Source organism: Microtus ochrogaster, chromosome 17 (genome assembly GCF_000317375.1).
Source record: "Microtus ochrogaster isolate Prairie Vole_2 chromosome 17, MicOch1.0, whole genome shotgun sequence".
NCBI classification, from domain to species: Eukaryota; Metazoa; Chordata; class Mammalia; order Rodentia; family Cricetidae; genus Microtus; species Microtus ochrogaster.
Genome location: NC_022019.1, coordinates 16,524,331 through 16,539,363, shown reverse-complemented (window position 1 = coordinate 16,539,363; position 15,033 = coordinate 16,524,331). Strand labels below are relative to the sequence as shown.

The following is a 15,033-nucleotide window of genomic DNA, read 5'->3' as shown; positions in this document are numbered from 1 at the left end:
GGTGAGGCAAGCCTATTGTTCCAGAATTTGGGAAGTGAAAACAAGAGGTTAAGGAATTTCAAGGCCAATTGCAGCTACTGAGAGCCTTGACTAGATGAGATGCTGTCTCAAAATTAAGTGCTCATCCTAGATCCTTAAAGGGAATATAATGGAGCTGTTAACTCATGAGAATTGACATCGAAAAAGTTTTCTTGATAACCAATGTGAGGTCAAGCGTCCGTCCTTAGGTTATACTTTGGGAAACTCTGTTCCATTTGGACCATTTCCCTTCAGGCCAAGATGGACAACCAGGTGTTGGGCTACAAAGACCTGGCTGCCATCCCCAAGGACAAGGCCATCCTGGACATTGAGCGACCTGACCTCATGATCTACGAGCCCCACTTTACCTATTCTCTCCTGGAGCACGTGGAGCTGCCCAGAAGCCGGGAGGTAAGGGGGAGATAAGGGGGGGGTCGTTTGCGCATGCCTGGAGGGAGCCAGGTAAGTAATGAGTGGGGAATGCCCCTGGCAGACCTTGGAGACAGAAATGGGCTATGCACACAGGAATGAACCCATGTTTTGGGCAAAGTGGGCATCAGACTCAAGGCTGGGGTGTGAATCAGCAGGAACAGCCCTAGCTAAACAGTGGAAACATAGAGAGAGTGGAAGGTGGTAGAAAGAACAAACCACACAACGGGAGCTCCAGAAATTCTAGCTGAGGGAGTAGACTTGTAGCCTGGTTTTATCTTTCTGTCACATAGCAGTGATAGCTCCTCCTGTGCACCCCGGAGGGCAGTGCATGGGACAATATTGGTTAGGTACTTTGCCACTTGTGTTCAAGAAAGAAGTCTTCTCAAGTCATGGTGGCACACACCTTTAATCCCAGCAATAGAGAAGCAGAGGCAGGCAGAGCTCTAAGAAATGGAAGCCAGCCTGGTTTATGTAGTGAGCTCCAGGCCAGCCAAAAGGCTACAGAGTGAGACCCTTTCTCAAAAAACAACAAGCCGGGCGGTGGTGGGGTGGTGCACGACTTTAATCCCAGCATTTGGGGGCAGAGGCAGGTGGATCTCTGTGAGTTCAAGGCCAGTCTGGTCTACAGAGTGAGTTCCAGGACAGCCTTCAAAGCTATAGAGAAACCCTGTCTTGAAAAATGAAAACAAAACTAGACAAAAAAAGAAAGAAAGAAAGAAAGAAAGAAAGAAAGAAAGAAAGAAAGAAAGAAAGAAAGGAGGGAGGGAAGGAAGGAAGGGGTCAGGAGCGCCGAGGTGGCTCAGCAGGTAAAAGGGTTTGCATGCATGCAAGCCTGACAGCCAGAGGCCAATAGTGGAGGGAAAGCCCTGACTCCTGAAAAGTGACCTCTGACCTCTACACGTGTGCTGTGGCATGTATGTGCCCATACTCACACAAAGTCATAATTAAAAGAGTAAAATTTGAATTTTAGGAAAAGAAAGAGGTCATATTGGTGTGGGCAGATTGTCAGGCTGGAAAACTTCAGTACCAAGGAGCTGAGGAGAACTGATTCCATCCTGGCTGCTTGTTGGTTGGATTTCACCATTCCTTGCCTGCCAGGCTCTGAAGTCAAGGTGTAAAGCATAGTGCTCCCAGATCTGAGCTTCATATGAAAAGACTGGGGGCTGGGAGAACACTGGGCAGAGGAAGGATGAAGGTCAGGTCAGAGATGGGCAAGGATCAAGAGGGAAGAGAGGCTAGAGAAACAGGTGAAATTGGGTGATGGGGGTGAGTCATCCCTCTGAGGTTCTAGGGTTTAGTGCCTCCCTTGACTTTGATAATCCTCTCCCTTCACAGTGCTCACTGTCACCCAAATCCACATCCCCCCCACCATCCCCAGAGGTAAGTCAGCTCTAGTCCCGCTCTGCTGGGGCCCCCAGCTCCCCTCCCCCAACTGGCTCCCCTCCCCCAACATGCCTTGTCTCAGCAAAGTGCAGGGGATGATAGAATCAGCAAATCCTGACTGGTTGGTCACCAGCCAACTCATCTGTCAGCCAGACCCAGGGCGTCATTTAACCCTTTCTTTCTGGGTAGGCACACCGAGCAGGTGGATAGAGTCTTTGAATGTTCTTTTTTTTTTTTTTTTAAATATTTAACTTTATTTTATGTTCATGTGGTATAAAGGTGCCAGATTCACTGGAACAGTTCACAGACAGTTGTGAGCTGCCATGTGGGTGCTGGGAATTGAACCTGGGTCCTCTGGAAGAGCAGCCAGTGCTCTTAACCTCTGAGCCATTCCTCTAGTCCCTTTGAATGTTCTTCTTCTGCTATGACATTGTCCCGGGGTTGGGGTGTAGGCTGTTGGTGTGGGAGGACTTGGAAGGTGGTCGGAGGTAAAGCCACGTACAAGGGAGCGAGATGAGGTATGGTGGCGGGACCTAGGAGCTGCATACCTCTCCATAGGTATGGGCGGACAGCAGGACACTTGGACTCATCTCTCAGGCTTCAACACCAAGGACCACAGGGACCCCTAGGACCAGCCTGCCCCATTTCCACCACCCTGGTAAGTTTTATTATCAGCCTAATTATGTTCTTTCCCCGGGAGTTCATTTTTCCTTCATGACCCCGTCTCCCTTCCTCTCAGTCCCTGCTCTTTGGATTTAGACCTAGCTGGACCCTCTGGGACCCGGATGCCAGGCAGAATCAGTAGCAATAGTTGTCATGTTGTCTTCCTTCTCACACACCCAGAAAAGGACAGGAAGTTCTACTTCATGCGGCATGATGCCAGTAGTCTTGCTCATGGCCCCATTCTGTTCCTGGACCCACCACCCCCCTGCCATCATATCCCCCTTCTCATCTGCTCCTGTTCCTTCTCTCAGAGACCACCCGCCCGGATTCCAACATCTACAAGAAGCCACCCATTTACAAGCAGAGAGGTGAGGATTCCTCTGACTTCCTGGCAGTTTCTCCTGCCACCTACTGGTAGGGTGGTACTGGGCCACATGCTGAGATTTGGGAAGGGATGGGGGATAACTTTACCTGCAAGGACCCTGTGTTCTCTGCCGTGCTGGGCATCTGAGATCTCCTGGGTGGGAAGGGAGAGCTGAGGGAGCTGGGGCTGAGGGTGGGCCAGTTGACTGGCTGCATGGTTAGATGGGGTGGGGTGTGGACTGACCCTGGGCCCATCTGCAGAATCCACGGGAGGCAGCCCTCAGAGCAAGCATCTCATCGAGGACCTCATCATCGAGTCATCCAAGTTCCCTGCGGCACAGCCCCCTGACCCCAACCAGCCAGCCAAGATAGAGACTGACTACTGGCCATGTCCCCCGTCGCTGGCCGTTGTGGGTAGGAAAAACTGGGGAAAGGGGAGAACAAGAGGTTGGGATCCCTGTCTGCTATTCCTTCTTGGTCCCATGAACCCTTTTCTAACCCACCGCCTGGTTGTTACTTCCCAGCCTTTGTGTTTCCCTCGTTCGATGGCTCATTGCTTGTCTTGCCCCTGCACTTCTTCGTGTTGCTGTGCAGGGCCTGCTTGCTAATAATTCCTTCCCTTCTCATTATTATTATTATAGTTATTATTATTATTTGGGGGTTTCGAGACAGGATTTTTCTATGTGGCTTTGGAGCCTGTCCTGGCTCCTGAGTGCTAGGATTAAAGGCGTGCGCCACCACCTTCCAATTATTATTATTTCTTTGTGATTTATTTATTTATTTATTTATTATGTATACAGTGTTCTGCCTGCATGTCTGCCTGCAGACCAGGAGAGAGCACCAGATCTCGTTATGGAGAGTTGTGAGCCACCATGTGGTTGTTAGGTATTGAACTCAGGAACCCTGGAAGAGCAGCCAGTGCTCTCAACTCCTGAGCCATCTCTCCAGCCCTCATTATTATTTTTTAAGGTTTTCTTTTATTTGAACTGTGTGTGGGGGGAGGGGTAATGTGCATGAGAGTGCAGTACCTGGAAACCTGTAGCAAAGGCTTGCGCTGCAGCCCAGATTACGGGAAGTTATAAAAACACCCGTGTAGGTGCTCTGCATGGAGGAGCGGTGAGCAGCTTAAACCACTGAGTGTTGCTCCGGCTCCCGTTCATTCTTCAGTCACTTAACAGACAGTTTTTAAGCTTCCGCCATAGCCCAGGCCCTGTGACAGGAGATTTCAGAAAGAGAAAAATAAATGAGAGAAGGTCTTGGTCCCCAGGTAATTTAAATGTGTTTCTTATCAGTTTGTCCATCGTTATTGTCATGTTACTGATATTACATGTTATTCTGGTCCTGGGCCTTCTGCACACTAAACACATACCTACCTTCAAGTTACATGCACTCTCGGCTCTGGACTTTATTTTCCAGGCTGGCCTCGAACTCACAGAGATCTGCCTGCCTCTGTCTCCCAATTCCAAGTGCTGGGATTAAAGGCATGCACCACCACCACCTGGCTTCTTTTTTAATTAAGTAGAAATAAAAAATAATTTAGTCAGGTAGTAGTGACATACCCCCTTTAATTCCAGTACTTGGGGAAGCAGAGCCAGGTAGATCTCTTGAGTTCAGACTACAGATCGAGATCTAGGACAACCAGTGCTACATAGAGAAACCCCACCTCTGAAAACAAAAGATAGGGGCTGGAGGGATGGCTCAGCAGTTAAGAGCATTTACCTGCTCTTCCAAAGGTCCTGAGTTCAATTCCCAGCAACCACATGGTGGCTCACAGTCATCTATAATGAGGTCTGGTGCCCTCTTCTGGCCTGCAGGCACACATGCAGACAGACTATTGTATACATAATAAATAAATAAATATAAAAAATAAAAACAAAAAATAAATAAAATAAAAAAGAATTTATAGTGTTCTTTTCAGCCCTGTTTCACAAACTGGAGAAGTGGGTAGCTGAGAGGCCCCATTGATTCTTGGACCTCTCTCTCCTAGAGACAGAATGGAGGAAACGGAAGGCATCTCGAAAGGGGGCAGAGGAAGAGGAGGAGGAAGATGATGATTCTGAAGAGGAGCTCAGGGCCATCAGGGAGCGGCAGAAAGAGGAGCTCAGCAAGGTAGCATCTTGGCTCCCAGCCCCACCCACCAGTTGTCTAGGTGACACATGTTCTGGTCCCACAGCCAGTCTAAAAGACTCCTGCCACAGAAGCATCTGCATTTGAACAGGTGGGAAGTGCCTCTCCTTTCCCAGGATTCCAGCTATACCTGGGCGTTAGGCTGCTTTTGGAGAGGTGTGGCTGGACATTCAGACCCTAAGCCCAGGAATGGAAGGATCTACCAGGGCCAGGTCCCAGCAGGCTGATCTAGGGGAGGAATCATAGAAAGGCCATTGGTTGTGCTCTTGGCATGGTGACCTGGGATAGAGAAGCTGCTGTGGAAGGGTACCACTGAGCATCTCCGACTAACTTAACGTGGTTGAATGAACGTGGACTCTAGTGTGGACTAGCTTCTTGGGAAAACTGTTGCTAGTCTTCTTGGATTGTACCCCAGCTCTGCGCTTTTCAGAGGTGGCAAGCTGGTGTCTCAAGCTTGGTGCCATACTCCTTCCTCCCTGAACAGGTTACCTCCAACTTGGGGAAGATGATCTTGAAAGAAGAGATGGAGAAGTCATTGCCCATTCGGAGGAAAACACGCTCTCTGCCGGACCGGACACCCTTCCATACCTGTGAGTGCTGTGTAGTGGGCTCAGGATCACCTACTTGGCCAGAGGTGGGGATGGAGTGGAGGGGTGTGTGTGTAGCTCTTGAAGAGTCCTGGTGTGAAGGCCACAGGTGTGCTCCCCGAGGGCAAGCATGGGAGCTGGTAGCCAGAACAGATAGAGAACAGCAGTACAGGCAGGTTGGGTTTCATTCAATGGACACCTACAATGGGTCAGGACATGCTAAGCACTGTGGATGTCGTGAGGGAGAAATACAGTTATTTTCTCCAGCAAGAGGGAAACTGACATGTAACTCATCCTGGCCTTTGGAGCAGTGTGACAGGTGAGGGAACAGAGTATCAGTGGGTATTTTCAGAGGCCAGTGAGAAGCCCTGGTAAGTAAGCTCCACTGCGTCTAAGAGGGAGACACAGACATGACACAGAAGATTCTTAAAAAAACGTCAAGCACAGCATGGGAGCAAAGGCAGGGAGTCTGAGCCTGTGTCGCAGCTCAGAGAGCCTGGTCACAGAAGACCGAGAAGCGAGGCAGGGAGATGGGTAAAGAGGGCTTTGAGTGCTAGGCTTCTGGGCACCCCTGTGTAGCCTGGACTTCTTGAGAGTCCGGTAGCTGGAGAGGCGAGGCACAGAGCTACGCGCCCCTAAAGAGCTATGAGAACTCTTAAAACCTGATTTTGGCTCCAGGCGGTACACGTTTTTAATCCCAGCACTCGGGAGCCAGAGGCAGGTGGATCTCTGTGAGTTCGAGGCCAGCCTGGTCTACAAGAGCTAGTTCAGGACAGGCTCCAAAAGCTACAGAGAAACCCTGTCTTGAAAAACAAAACAAAAAACAAAAAAAAAAAGATTTCTGTTGCAGTGAAAAGATGTCATGACCATAGTAGCTCTTTAAAAAAAAAAATACTTTCTTTAAAATTTACTTTTCATTTTATATACCAACCCCAGTTCTCCCCCTCTCCCCTTCTTCCACCCTCCCACCAACCACCGTAACTCTTACAAGGAAAAGGGCTGGTTTACAGTTTCAGAGGTTCAGTCCATTGTCATCATGGCGGGACATGGCCGCATGCAGGCAGACATGGTGCTGGAGAAGGAGCTGAGAGTCCTACATCTAGATCTGCAGGCAGCAGAAGCAACTGTGTCACTTGGGTATAGCTTGAGTATAGGAGACCCCAAAGCCCACCCCCACAGTGATACCCACTCCAATAAGGCCTAACCTCCGAAGAGTGCTGCTCCCTATGGGAGCCACTTCCTTTCAAACCACCACACGTACCAAGCCTCCAGATTGAATCCAAGGCTAGCCTGGACAATTTAGTAGACCCTGTTTCAAAATAAAAGCCGACTAGAGTTGTTTGGGTAGTGCATACCTTTAATCCCATTGCTCAAAAGCAAATACAGGTAGATCTCAGTGAGTTTGAAGGGCCCATGATCTAGATTTTGAGTTCTAAGCCAGCCAGAGTGACATGGTGAGACCCTGTTAAAGAGTTACTTATATGTATGGGTATTTTATCTGCATGTATGTCTGTTACTGCGTTCATGCCTGGTGTCCACAGAGGTCGGAATAAGGTATCAGATTCCCGTAGGACTAGATAGATGGTTGTGAGTGGCCATGTAGGTGCTGGAAACTGAGCTGGGAGGTCCTCTAGAAGGGCACCCACTGCTCTTAATCACAGAGCCATCTCTGTAGCCTAAGCTCCTACCTTTTAGGAAAGGTTTAAGGAGCTGGAGAGGTGGCTCAGAGGTTAAGAGCACTGGCTGCTCTTCCAGAGGACCCACGTGGCAGCTCACAGCTGTCTGTAACTCCAGTCCCAGAGGATCTGACGCCCCACACAGATATACATACAGGTAAAACACCAATTCACGTGAAATAAAAACAAATTAAAAATAAATAAATAAAGGTTTTATTTTATTTGTGTGTGTGTTTGTGTGTGTGTGTATGTGTGTGTGTGTGTGTGTATACATTAGTGTAGGGTCTGTGGAAGCCAGAGGCATTGGTCCTCTGGAGCTGGAATTACAGGTTGTTGTGAGCCACTGTGTGTAGGTGCTGAGAACCAAATTTGATGTCCTCTGTAAGAGCAGTATGTGGGTTTTAGTTTTGTTTGTTTTGTTTTTTGTTTCCCCCAAGACAGGGAATCTCTAGGAATCCCTGGCTGTCCTGGAACTCGCTCTGTAGATCAGGCTGGCCTCGCACTCAGAGAGATCCTCCCGCCTCTGCCTCCTGAGTGATGGGATTAATGTCGGTTACTCCCACCACCCAGTGCATTATGTGCTCTTAATCGCCGAGCCGCCTCTCCATCCTTCCTTTAAAATGTCTATTTAGCCACTTATATTGTGCGTGCGTGCAGGACGTATATGTGTTTGGACAGACATCGGAGAACAGTTTTGTGGAGTCAGTTCTTTCTTTCTACGTCTGTGTGGGTTCAAGGGATAGAATTTACCTCGTCAGGGTTGCAAGGTGTTTGCCTTTGCTCCTTGAGCCGTCTCCTAGCCCTATTTGTACTCTCTTAACATCTTATGTTTTGAAGCCTTGGCGGTATGCTCAAACTGAATCCTAAGGAGAACACATCTTTTTGGGTTCAGAGAAGAGGGAACAGATCTGAGAAATAGACAGATCAAATCCACTGAAGTGAATCCTATAACCCTCATAACCCTTGCATGGTGGGGGCGGGGATATGGATGGATAAGGAAGAGAGAAAACCTTCAGGGCTTTATCCTGGGTGCTAGTGAGTAACAATTTACAATTAGATAAGAAAGGGGGAGGAAAAGAGACTGTTTCAGCTGTGTAGAGCACGTGCGTGAGAACTGAGTTTGGCCAGCCAGAAGCTGGAGGGTCTGCAGCTAATATGTGTAGGAATGGAAAGACAAAGTAAGATTATTCATGGAGAAAGGAAAAGACAACCAGGTTCCCAGGCCTGCAGAACATGCATGCCCCAGGTAGCTTGCTCAGTAATGATCTGTGTGTTCTAAGGGCTACATAGCGAGACCCTGGATCTAGTGGTGGTGAGGAACTCGGGGAGGAAATGGAGCCTGTGTTTTGGTAGACTACAAAAGACTTCCTCTGTGGAAGAAAGGACTGGGGCTACTGAGCCAGAGGATGCAAGCCCAGCTTGCTTGTTGGGAAATATCACAAGACCTTACCTTTGTTGTGATGCTAACCCATAGCTGTGGGGGTAGGAGAGGAGATGTGGGCTGATCCAGTGCTAGTGTTTGGTAAGGAAGGTGCTGAGGGATTGCAGTTCCAGCAATGGGCTACAGGGCATGGCTCTTTGGAGGGGTATAGAAAATGTGGAGCCAAGAGACACACCAGGACTGGGCATTTTATTTATTTGCTTTGAGTTTTTGGTTTTTTTTTGCACTTGTTCCTTTGTTTTTCTTTTTCTTTTCTATGTATGTATTTATGTTTTAAAGTCTATAGTTGAAGCCTGGAGAATGATCGTCTCTAGGGATGGATTCAGCCTTAGTGTTTCAGATTCTTCTTCTGTTTTTTAAAATTTATTTATTTATGTGTGTGTTTAATGAGTTTTCTGTCCTCATGTATACTTGCATGATGAAAGAGGTCATGCCATTATAGATGGCTGTGAGCCACCATGTGGGTGCTGGGAATTGAACTCAGGACGTCTGGAAGAGCAGCTAGTGCTCTTAACCTCTGAACCATCTCTCTAGTCCCCCAGATTCTTCTGTTTGGCCAAAAAGATGAGCACTGTGACTTCCGTTTGGCTTTGTAAAGTGAAATAGTCAAGTGCCTCCTTCACCCTCCCCTGGAACAGTCCCCGGGTGGAGGTATCAGGTGGTTATGTAGGTTCAATAGATCTAATGTTGTAGATGGAGCCGTGGGCTGTGTCCCGCCACCCAACTGGCTTACACCCGGGCTGGCAGGCTGCTTGTTGTCCCAGCTACCCAGCTAGCTTATGCCCGAAATAATCACACGGAGATCTATATTAATTAAATTGCTGCATGGCCCATTAGCTCTAGCCCCTTATTGGCTAACTCTCACATCTTGATTCAACCTATTTCTAATAATCTGTATGTCACCAAAAGGCCGTGGCTTACCAGGAAAGATTCAGGTTGTCTGACCTGGCAGCTTCATGGCGGGTGGCTCTCTGCCTGCCTCCTTCCCCCCAACAACCAAGTGGCCTTTTCCCCGCCTATCTAAGTTTTGCCCTATCAAAAGGCCAAGGCAGTTTTCTTTATTCAACCAATGAATGCAACACATAGAAAGAAGACCCTCCTACACCAATCTAATGAGGTTTAACAGCTCAGAGTCACAAACAACCATTACCTTGGGACTGTCGCTTTCAAACACAAATATTCTGTCAGTTAAAAGTTTCTGTTGCTGTGATAAAACACCGCGATCGAGAGCAGCGTGGAGAGGAAAGGGTTTATTTCATCTTGCAGCTTATCGTCCATCATCCAGGGAAGTCAGGGCAGAACTCAGGCAGGGCAGGAACCTGGAGGGAGGAGCTGCTGCAGAGGCCCTGGAGGAGTTTTGCTTACTGCTTGCCCTCCATGGCTTGCCTGGTTTGTGTTCTTACACTCTCCAGGACTACCTACCAGGGGTAGCACCGCCCACAGCAGCCTGGACTCACCCACATCAATCACCCATCAAGAAAATGCTCCCCCCCCTCAGGCTTCCCCCGCAGGCCAATCTGGTAGGAGCATTTTCCCAGTTGATTCTAGATAGTGTCAAGCTGATATAAAAACAGCCAGAAGGCAGAAAGTGATTTGGAGTGAAAAAAAAAAAATTATATGTACTTGATATATTGGAATTCTGTCAATCAAAATATAAATGTTCCTTATTATTGCAAGGACATGACTTACTTCAGCAATGAACAGTGACTGTGAGAACTGATGACTTTCTCCCCCCCCCCCACATCCCTTTACTGGGTTCTGGGAACCCAGACTCAGGTCCTCGTGCTTTTGCAGCAAGCAGTTAACCCCAGCCATTTCCCAGCTCTTAGAGCCAATGGCTTTCTATGCAGGCCTGTTATCCCTTCTCCAAAATGCTTAGGATCTGAAGAGTTTCAGGCTTAAGGACGGTTTTGTTTTATTTCCCGGATTTTAGAATATTTGGATAAACTTTGCCAAATTGGAGACCCCCTAATCCAAAAATCTGAAACAAACACTTCCAAATCCAAAACTGAGAACTATATCAACAAGACTAGAGAAGTTTGGAACCCAGAACAGACTGGATTTCAGATTTTGAACTTTCATTTTAGAGATGCTAAATTTATTCAAAAGTAAGTGGTAGGTTCCCGGAGCCTATTTTGTTCCCACCCTCTAAACTTCCAATGGACTTTAGAGGATGCTTGTGGTGTTGACCGTGTCTAGGCCCTAGGCTAGACATTTACAAAACACCTGTCAAAGTGACTACAACAAAATACGACCATTGTTGTTTGTTTGTGTTTTTGTTTTTCAAGACCCGGTTTCTCTGTAGCTTTGGTGCTTGTCCTGGAACTCACTCTGTAGACCAGGCTGGCCTTGAACTCACAGAGATCCGCCTGCCTCTGCCTCCCGAGTGCTGGGATTAAAGGCATGCGCCACCACCGCAAGGTGTGCGTGTAGTTGAAACACATAGCATGTATGGAGGCCAGAAGAGGACACTGGGTGTCCTGCACTATCTCTCTCTGTGTTACTCACTTGAACAGAAGCTAGATTGGCATTGATGCCCCTGTCTCCACTCCACACAGTGCTAGGGTACACACAGCCATGCCCTGATTTTTATGTGTGTGCTAGGACCCAAACTCAGGTTCAGAGCCACTGAGCCAGCTCAAATGGGAACTATCTCGGTTGCATTCACTGTGCCAGGTGATAACTATCTGAACTGTAATGTCAGATTCCAGAATCTGGCTGCTGGTAATGCCGCTGTTATAATTGGGTGATTTCTTTTGTTTTGTTTGTTGTTTAGTTTGGTTTGTTTTTTGTTTTTTTTTTAAATATTTATTTATTTATTTATTATGTATACAATATTCTGTCTGCAGGCCAGAAGAGGGCACCAGATCTCATTACAGATGGTTGTGAGCCACCATGTGGTTGCTGGGATTTGAACTCAGGACCTTTGGAAGAACAAGCAATGCTCTTAACCGCTGAGCCATCTCTCCAGCCCCAGTTTTTGGTTTTTTTGAGACAGGGTTTCTCTGTAACTTTGGAGCCTGTCCTGGAACTAGCCCCTATAGACCAGGCTGGCCTCAAACTCACAGAGATCCATTTCTGTGATTTCACAGAGAGCCTGCACTTATTTGTAAACCTAGAGCTTACTTCACGGTGGCTCCTAGGACTCATTTCATGATGGCGAGCCTCACTCAGCTCTGCCTGGGATTCGTGCTAGGCCTTTGGGCTTACTTCTAGTTAGAGAAGAGGGAAGATGTAGCTTCAGCAAAATCCACAGCACACTCGCTGGAAGTCCATGGAAGCCTGCTGGGTTCTTCTGGTCAGGGAAGGCTAAGGAGGCAGCCCTCTCAGGAAGGACTGTCGCGATCAAGGGACTGAACCCAGGCCTTCCTGTTCTCTTTCAGCCTTGCATTCGGGAACTTCTAAGTCCTCCTCTCTTCCTTCCTACGGCAGGACTGCCCTGAGCCGGGTAAGGTTACCACCAAGCAGGGGCTGCCTGGGAGAAGTGTATGTGCATGGTGTTTCTAAGTGGACGAACACTTGAAGGCCCCGTGTAGTGGGGAGGCCTCAGAGTAAAGGAGACTGTTGACGGTTGCCCTCCGATCTCTCTGATGTCTTTGTGTCATTTCCTAGCTACAATCCACAGAATTCAGCCCATCGGGGAGTGAGGCTAGCAGCCCAGGTGAGCAGTGGGGCCACAAGTCTCTGGGAAGGGGGCATCCACAGACGTCATAGGCAGCCTGTGTCCAGTGTGGGTCGTGGTTTATTTGTCTAAGGTCAGGTGAGGGTACAGCTTCTGGAGCGGTCTCTAAATCTAAACCATGGCTCTTGTCTCCTTAGGCCTGCAGGTGAGTGCCCCCTGAGGGGGAGCAGGAAAAACCCAGGAAGCCAGGGCCAGGCATGGGCACTGGTGGGGGCGGGGCTGTGGGCCAAGAAGTTGCCTGGCGAAGACTGAAGACGCCTAGGGTAAGGCTGGGAAGGTCCCCCTGGCCCACTCTGGCTCACTGAGGCTTTGGTCTCCCCAGAACGGAGAGGGCCAGAGGGGGAGGATGGATCGGGGGAACTCCCTGCCCTGTGTGCTGGAGCAGAAGGTGAGGGCAGGGGACCTGACCGCCACAGTGGGGTGTGCTTCAGGGGGGTGGTAAAGCCCACCAAGCTGAATGCGCTCGGGGTGCTCCTGGAGATGACAAGGGGGAGGTAGCAGGGAAGCTAAGGGAGATGAATGGCAAGATGGCATGAATCCCAGTGGCCTCTGCAGGTTGACAAGGGGACCTGGGGAGTCCAGAGGGTTCTGAGGACCGGAGACTATGAACCTGAGAGAGCTCTCTCTGACTCTCCAGATCTATCCCTATGAAATGCTGATAGTGACCAACAAGGGGCGAACTAAGCTGCCTCCCGGTGTGGATCGCATGAGGCTTGAGGTATGCAAGGATGCAGGAGGTGGTTGAGGGGTCACCCAGTGGGGTTGCCTTGGATTTTGTTGCTGTAAAGGCCACCTGCCTCCTCAGTCACTCAGATGCCCATGTGTCCCCACAGAGGCATTTATCAGCAGAGGACTTCTCTAGGGTGTTTGCCATGTCTCCTGAGGAGTTTGGCAAGCTGGCCCTGTGGAAGAGGAATGAACTCAAGAAGAAGGCTTCCCTCTTCTGACATCCCCGCCAGCTCGCCCTGTCCGTGACAGCACCTTCCCTCTGCTGCTTCAAGGCCCTGAAGCTGGGGCTGTGAGACCCCACAGCATCCTCTTCCTCTGCAGGCTGGGAGCAGCAGGAGGCAGGGCAGAAGCGTTGGGCTCCATTCCTCAGGGAGAGAGAGAGCCAAGATGTGCACAGTCCCAGAGTCGTGAGGCATGGACTTCCTTACCCACATGGGCCAGGGGGCCTTATCTTTTCCCTGGGCTCCACTGCCTAGCCAAACCCAGCCTGGACTCCAGTACACAGTCAAATGTTTGCACCCTTTTCCTCTCTGTCTCCCCACACGAAGGTCCCCAGAAGACGGTGAGAAGAAATGAAGGGGTACTTAGTGGTGAGGTCTGTCTGCTATCCCATACAGGGAGGTAGACCTGGCCAGGCAGTGGGCAGCTTTGGGACCCTGTGCCTGTCCACCCAAAGGCTCCAGCCCACTGCACTCCTGACAGCTCCCTGCACCCGATGCTTCTCTGATTGGCAGAAGCAGGCTCTACCTGGGCCTCCAGCTGGGAAGTCATCCTCCTGCCAGCTTGTCTGTCCTGTATTCTGCAACCCCTAAGCTTCAAGCCTCTTGCTCAAGACCCAGGGCCTATTCAAAGCTGTGGCTCAGAGCAGAGGCGCTGTTCACATGACGCCTCACCACCAGCCTCCAGGCAAAGCCAGCTAGGATGCACCCTTCTAGCACCTGTCCAGGGACCACAGAACCCAGGCCTCAGCCTCCCCTACATGGGATCGAGAGGCCTAGTTTGGGGCATCTCTGAGAGTCCAGGCTCCCAGGTCCCCCCTCATTGCCATGCATCCCCTATTGTGCTCTCTACAGAATGTAATTTATTGGGGCACCCTCTGCTGCTTTTCTCCCCGACTCCCTGCCCTACCTAATTGCACTCCCCAGTCCCTGTCTCTCCACATATGTATGTGTATATAATTATATATATATATATATTTTGCCCAGGTCTGGGTTTTGTTTTTGCCCAGATCCTGGCACTCCCTGTCCACTGTATGTGTGATCATGCTGGGAGGGGTAACTGCTTGGAATTAAAAGGTTGCGTTGGGTCCCTAAATCTGTTTGTTTCCATCCCCACCTTTGGAGCAGAATTCATGCCCTTACATATGCTAGACAAGCTCGCACCATAATGGATAATTTTTGTTTGTTTGTCTTTGTTTTTCTAGACAGGGTTTCTCTGTGTAGTACTAGCTGTCCTCGAACTCTCTCTGTGGACCAGGCTGGCCTCAAAGTCACAGAAATCCGCCTGCCTCTGCCTCCTAAGTGCTGTGATTAAAGGCGTGCGCCACTACTGCCCTGCTCACAACGAATATTCTTACCCCTTTAAGAAATTTTTAGGGGCTGGAGAGATGGCTCAGAGGTTAAGAGCATTGCCTGCTCTTCCAAAGGTCCTGAGTTCAATTCCCAGCCCCCACATGGGGGTTCACAACCATCTGTAATGTGGTCTTGTGCCCTCTTCTGGCCTGCAGGCAGAAATACTGGCAGAACAATGTACACATAATAATAATAATAGAATATGACAAATATACTTTAGCCAGGCGGTGGTGGCACACGCCTTTAATCCCAGCACTAGGGAGGCAGAGGCAGATGGATCTCTGTGAGTTCGAGACCAGCCTGGTCTACAGAGCTAGTTCCAGGACAGGCTCCAAAGCCACAGAGAAACCCTGTCTCGAAA

The 15,033-nt window shown here is 49.3% G+C and overlaps 1 protein-coding gene across 7 annotated transcripts in view; it reads left to right on the top strand.

Annotated features, from left to right (window-relative positions):
• Dmtn (dematin actin binding protein) overlaps positions 1 to 14,415 on the top strand; it is a 15,094-nt gene extending 679 nt beyond the window's left edge. For 2 of the 7 annotated variants that reach the window (XM_026783198.1, XM_026783201.1), the window contains 13 exons: positions 274 to 429; positions 1,786 to 1,830; positions 2,392 to 2,491; positions 2,808 to 2,864; positions 3,121 to 3,273; positions 4,847 to 4,968; positions 5,471 to 5,576; positions 12,074 to 12,138; positions 12,303 to 12,351; positions 12,510 to 12,517; positions 12,695 to 12,760; positions 13,010 to 13,090; positions 13,206 to 14,415. In XM_026783198.1, the coding sequence (XP_026638999.1) occupies positions 274 to 429; positions 1,786 to 1,830; positions 2,392 to 2,491; positions 2,808 to 2,864; positions 3,121 to 3,273; positions 4,847 to 4,968; positions 5,471 to 5,576; positions 12,074 to 12,138; positions 12,303 to 12,351; positions 12,510 to 12,517; positions 12,695 to 12,760; positions 13,010 to 13,090; positions 13,206 to 13,319 (1,122 nt within the window). In that variant the 3' untranslated portion in view covers positions 13,320 to 14,415. The remainder of the gene's footprint in view (positions 1 to 273; positions 430 to 1,785; positions 1,831 to 2,391; positions 2,492 to 2,807; positions 2,865 to 3,120; positions 3,274 to 4,846; positions 4,969 to 5,470; positions 5,577 to 12,073; positions 12,139 to 12,302; positions 12,352 to 12,509; positions 12,518 to 12,694; positions 12,761 to 13,009; positions 13,091 to 13,205) is intronic. The other 5 variants (XM_026783199.1, XM_026783202.1, XM_026783200.1 and 2 more) reach the window with 3 other exon arrangements.
• The last annotated feature ends 618 nt before the right edge of the window (positions 14,416 to 15,033 follow it).